Here is a 6,000-nt window from a genome sequence, read left to right on the forward strand (position 1 = left end):
GAAAAATGTACAGATAAAAAAAATTATTGTCAAAAAAGAATAATAACAATTTGTATGATTATGAAACAATTTAACTTTATGAATTTGATTGCTTACTATACACAAAAGTGTAAAACACTAAAACTCACTCATAAGAAGGGGGGATCAGTAAAATTTGTCTAACCAGATGCTAATACAAACATTAAAATGTATAAATTATTTTACATTGAACTATAATTTAAATTCTAATTTTAATATATAATCTTTTGCCTAGAAATTCAAATTTTACATTAATAAAAATGGAAATAAAGAAAAATAAAAATATATCGAAGAAAAAAATTGACTGTAATATGACATAAATTTCTTTGCCGTGTATTTATAAAAGATAATTTTATCTTGACATTAAATCTTGCATTATCACATAGAAAGAAGTTGTGTATAGCAATGAAAACTCTTAAAAATTTGCACAATAATAAAATAATTTAACTTTATAAGTTTAATTGTTGTACATTGATGATATAAAATGCATATAATTAAATACTCATGTTTATTTGGGTTTTATGATATTGATGATTGAACTAAATATTTTGTTAATATAACAATATATTTTTTTACATTGAAATATGTGGTTTAATAGTAGATACTAGTGTATAAGCATTTGATTCTGCATTTTTGTAGGATTATTAACAAAAGTATAACTAATTTATGTAAGATTTAAGATTGTGTACCAAAAGACGAAGTGAGATTCTTATGTTACTAACTATATACAAAAAGATTTCGCATTTTTGGATAACGATGAATGGTATGGAACTGAACTTGTGAAGTTATCGTTACAGTATGTCACTCCATTTTTAACACTTGATTTTAAAGAGAGAGAGAAGAAGTGTATTGAATTGTATGGAAGTATATGTATGTATATTCTTGTATAAATTTCAAAGAATGATTGTGTTGCTCATTACATAGGAAACAAATTCCTTGCCTAAGCTAACAAAGAAGAGCCAAAACAATTTTTCAATAGACGTGTATTTTTTGTATACCCTATATTGCACTACTTTTCTTCTTTACATCATTTAGTTTCAGGGATGACTTGCGTCAGATATGTTAATAATTTTGTCAAGTTGATTTGTAACAAAGGGGTTACCATTTGCATCCAAGTCAATAAGGACAGTGTCACCTTGCTTGAACTGTCCTACAAGGAATGCTTCACTCAAAGGGTCTTCAATTATTGATGTAATGGCCCTCTTCAAAGGCCTGGCACCATATGTTGGGTTATAACCTTCCTGGCAAACAAGGTCCTTCACTGCTTCAGAAACCTTCAAATCTATTCCTAGAAGCATTACCCTTTTCTTTATGTCTTGCACCAGCAGATTCAATATCTCCAGCAACTGAAACAAAGAAGAATAACATGAATATGTCTCTCGACTCTCATTGTATCAATTTTGTACAAAATGACTAATTTGTGATTTTAAAATTCCGAAAGACAACTTATCCTTTCTTACTTTTTAAACCTTAGTACTTTTTTTAATTAAAAGAATGCCTGTAGGTATTAGCAGCTGGAGATTTTTTCAACAAGTTTCTAAATTGCAAAGATATTAGTTTTAGTTAAAATCCTTGGGGTGCTTATAAGTGAAAACTGAAAACAATTGGACTTTGAAAGAAAACCAATTGATGGACTTAGACTCAACCGAAACTGAACCAACCTGTGACTTTTCAAGGGGCTGAAACACTACCACTTCATCTATCCTGTTGAGCAGTTCCGGACGAAAATAATTTCTCAATTCTTCCATTACCATCGATTTCAAGCCACTATATGATGCTTTCTTGTCATCTTGAATCAAGAAACCTATGGAGTTGTGCCGACCCTTAGAAATGGCACTAGACCCTATATTTGAAGTCATCACCACCAATGCATTTTTAAATGAAACTCGCCGACCCTGTCAGATCCAGTTTCACAAACAACAAATATAAAAATGAGGACACCAGTAGCATGCTTACTTGGAGAAGATGCAGGAAAGGAAGAAATGGGAGATTCATGTAAAAATATTTAGTAAATTAAGGTTCACAGCAACATTCACAAACCTGAGAATCAGTAAGTTGGCCATCTTCTAACAACTGAAGAAGAATGTTGAATATATCTGGATGAGCTTTCTCTATCTCATCAAGTAGTACCAGTGTGAATGGTTTTCTTCTAATAGCTTCAGTTAAGATGCCTCCTTCTCCATAACCAACATAACCTGGTGGCGATCCTATCAATTTGCTCACAGTATGCCGCTCCATATATTCACTCATGTCTAACCGAATCATGGCTGCCTCCTGAAAATATAAACAAACAATTTCAAGTGATGAAGCAGTAACCACAAGTCCACAACACAATAGTTTCAGACCAGTGAAAAATAACAGTGAAGATGCATATTATAAGGAGAAAATGAAAAGAAAAGCTCTCTTGCGATAATAACATTTTAGATAAAAGAATGTTTTCCAATTATTAATTTCGAAACAAACAGTGTGTATAAAGTTGTAGTGTCATACCGATCCAAAGTAGCATGCTGCCAAAGATTTTGCGAGTTCTGTTTTTCCAACCCCAGTTGGGCCACAAAATAACATTGCAGCTATAGGTCTATCAGGATCCTTAAGGCCAACCCTGGATCTCTTCACAGCTTTAGAAATGGCAGTAACAGCCTCCTCTTGTCCAATAACACGTTTCCGAAGCTGATTCTCAAGATCTAACAGAAGAGTTCTTTGGTCAGCAGTGAGCTGCTGAACAGGAATTCCCGACCAGAGGGAAGCAACTAAGGCTACTTCTTCTGGTCCAACTATAACAGGTCTGAAAAGAAAAAGAATATGCCGGCCACTCAGGAATCAAACCAAGATATACATGCATATAAAGGTATGGTTGCATTTTTCCGGATGAAGTAACGTACTCATTTTCATTGGCTTCAGAAGCTAAATATGAGTCCAGTATGAGTTCATTAGAATCGTCAATGCTTGAGGCGCCGTAGTATTTAAGCTTGCTTTCCTGAACCAGTGAGCAAGAAATGTTGTATTACACTGAAGCTATAAGCAACTCATAACCCCCAAAAATAAAATAAAATTAAAAACACTGGAGAATGCAGTAAGCAATGCAATACCATTTCATGCATTGACTGGACATCTTTAATTTCTTGCCAGTAATCAGCAGGGTCCTTAGAAAGTACACAAGTTTCTTGTTCCTTTCTCTTCTTAAAGGCTTCAATATGAGCTCTACTTCCTGCTTCATCAATGAGGTCAATAGCTTTATCTGGTAGATACCTATCGACTATGTACCTCGCTGACAACTGAACTGCAGCCTTTAGGGCATCTTCGGTATATATGCATTTGTGGTGTGACTCGTACTTCTCACGTAGACCCATAAGTATCTTAACTGCATCATCCTATTGCCAATATAGTCTGATAAGAAATCGAATTATGATTACATGCTATGTTGAAATGATATAGATTTGAAGATAGAATACAAACCTCAATTGGCTCATCAACCCAAACAGGTTGAAATCTTCGTGCCAATGCCTTGTCTTTCTCAAAATGAAGCCTGTATTCGTCGATGGTGGTAGATGCAATACACTGTAGAGTAGGTAAAGTTATTGCACTTTGATTAGAAGACAACGTGGCAGCAAGTACATGCTGTAACTTGATTCTTTTAACCCCAAAACCCAAACTTCAGAGAAACATGATGATAATAACAATAAGAACAGATAACATGTTATTCAAAAGAAAAAGAGAATCCCTGTACATAGTATTCATAGACTTGAAGTTTGTTGAGTATAACTGAGTACAGTAATCATAGACTTGCCCTTCTACAGCCCTGTCCATGCACTCCGACATTCTTGTTCTCATTTAGACCATTAAACTTTGTAAATTTGCTCGTTGAAGTAGCTTATATGGACTAATCCTAAAAATACCTGAAGATTAGGGCAAGTTGCCAATCTAACTCCAAGTAAGGTGGCAACCTCCTAGTTTTTTCATCAAGAAATCCTCGAAAATAATTTCAACCTCGTATTGTGCTTTTCCAGATGTTAATTATAAACCAAGTTTAAGCTTCAGTACAATTGCTTTTGGCAAGTGGTAACTGGTAAAAACAACTGCAGCTGTGTAGTAACCATAGATTTTGACCTTTAAAATCTTATATCTCATTCAATTGTAAACCAGGCTTCAAACTGAACACATGTTCATCTTCAATGAACACTTTGAACAAAGGAAACTAGGAAATCTGAAGACACGAGACAAATAATTACCTGAAGTTGACCCCTTGAAAGTGCAGGTTTAAGCAAATTGGAAATGTCAAGGCCAGATCCCTTATTTCCTTTTCCACTTGTCCCGGACTGAACAAGTGTATGAACTTCATCAATGAAAAGAATGATGTCACCTGCATTGCAATAAAAACTATGAGAGCTAAAGCAATGTATTCTCCAATTTATTCTACAATTTTTTCTATTGTAAAAATATTTCACCTGCACTTATTATCTCTTTTATTAAATTTGTAACACGCTCCTCTAACTCTCCTCTCTCTTTTGCCCCAGCCATTAACAATGCAACATCCAAAGACATGACACGTTTTGTCTGCGGAAAACAGAGAATGAAAATTAAGACTCCAAAGCATTCAAACCAGTTGAAGAAGAACTTCAGAAGTGATGAGAAACACACCAATAAAAATGGGGAAACATCTGCCTTAGCAATGCGAATTGCCAACCCTTCGGCAAGAGCTGTTTTTCCAACACCAGGTTCACCAAGAAGAATGGGATTGCATTTTGTTTTCCGGCACAGTATTTGAACAATTCTCTGCACCTCGGTATCTCGGCCAATAACAGGATCGATTAGTCCTTCACTCGCACGAGCAGTGAGATCGGCACAAAATTGTGAGATGGCATCCGGTTCTGGAAATCATAAGAATGATCACAAAAAATTCTTCCCTGCCTCCAAACATAAAAGTATATACAAAATAACAAAACTTACAACAACAAATTTCTTACCTTTGGTGGTGGCGGCAGAGGACCCTGCACCATAACGTTTTCTTGCTATGGATTTGTCATGCAATCCCTTGGAATCCGCATTTGGCTCCCTACCATCTTTAGCAATCTCCTTTTGCAATCTGGAGAATGCCACAGCTGCCAACTGGCCTCCATTTGCCCCCAATCTGAAATCATATCATATTAGTGTACAAATAAAAACAATGGAAAAATCAATTGATTATACATAGTCCTACTTCTAAATATCAATAATTGAGGAATCACCTTCACCAGAAAATTATTCAACAAATTAAATGTTACCAACTTGCTTAATGACTAGATAGTTACATTTTACATGCTGATGAGCTACAATAACAGAATCAGTAACTAATAACTAACTCTAACTGTCTTTCTTTGTAATTTTTTTCCAAATAAAAAAAAAAGCATTAAAGATAGTTATGATCTAAGCTACATTTGGATACTGTGTCTGAAACAATAGACACAAATATTCTTTTAGTTACAATTTTTTCCAACTAACTGCCTGTTTTGTAACAAAAAAATATATTAAGTCTAATAATAAATAATCTACCGAATCAAATTAGTCAAAATTAAAAAATAAAACTCGAATCAAATTAATTATTAATTAATTTAATTAGTGAGTACCTACCTATAAAGGACTCGACTAGCACTTCCATCATCAACTTTAACCAAAGCAACTGCTATATGTTCAGGAGCAACAAACTTATGCCCAAGAGACTTTGAATATTCAACAGCCGCCTCAAAAACACGCTTTGCGCTAATAGAAAAAGGCACGTGACTCGCCGAACCACCTTTCTCGCCAGCATCACGTGCGTCGTCACGTGTGGAACCAATCCTCTGCCATATACTTCGGACGGCATCACGTGCCTTCTCAACCGTTATACCAGACGCAAGAAACCCGTCGGTTGAACGATCCTCTTCAGCGATGAGCCCTAACAGAAGGTGCTGCGTGTAAACCAAGTCACTTCCCAGCGATTTCGCTTCCTTTTGCGAAAACATTATC

General features: G+C 35.1%; 1 protein-coding gene across 1 annotated transcript in view; it reads right to left on the reverse strand.

Moving 5' to 3' along the window:
* The window catches only part of LOC107613298 (chaperone protein ClpD, chloroplastic), a gene marked incomplete in the record, with an annotated part of 5,566 nt that continues 433 nt past the window's right edge, over window positions 868–6,000 (reverse strand). Inside the window, 12 exon segments of the mRNA XM_016315243.2 lie at window positions 868–1,364; window positions 1,680–1,913; window positions 2,059–2,292; window positions 2,509–2,803; window positions 2,901–2,995; window positions 3,108–3,389; window positions 3,475–3,576; window positions 4,248–4,378; window positions 4,464–4,572; window positions 4,657–4,886; window positions 4,983–5,146; window positions 5,626–6,000. Of these exon segments, the coding sequence (XP_016170729.1) occupies window positions 1,056–1,364; window positions 1,680–1,913; window positions 2,059–2,292; window positions 2,509–2,803; window positions 2,901–2,995; window positions 3,108–3,389; window positions 3,475–3,576; window positions 4,248–4,378; window positions 4,464–4,572; window positions 4,657–4,886; window positions 4,983–5,146; window positions 5,626–6,000 (2,560 nt within the window).

This window comes from Arachis ipaensis, chromosome B08 (genome assembly GCF_000816755.2).
Source record: "Arachis ipaensis cultivar K30076 chromosome B08, Araip1.1, whole genome shotgun sequence".
Classification (NCBI taxonomy): domain Eukaryota; kingdom Viridiplantae; phylum Streptophyta; class Magnoliopsida; order Fabales; family Fabaceae; genus Arachis; species Arachis ipaensis.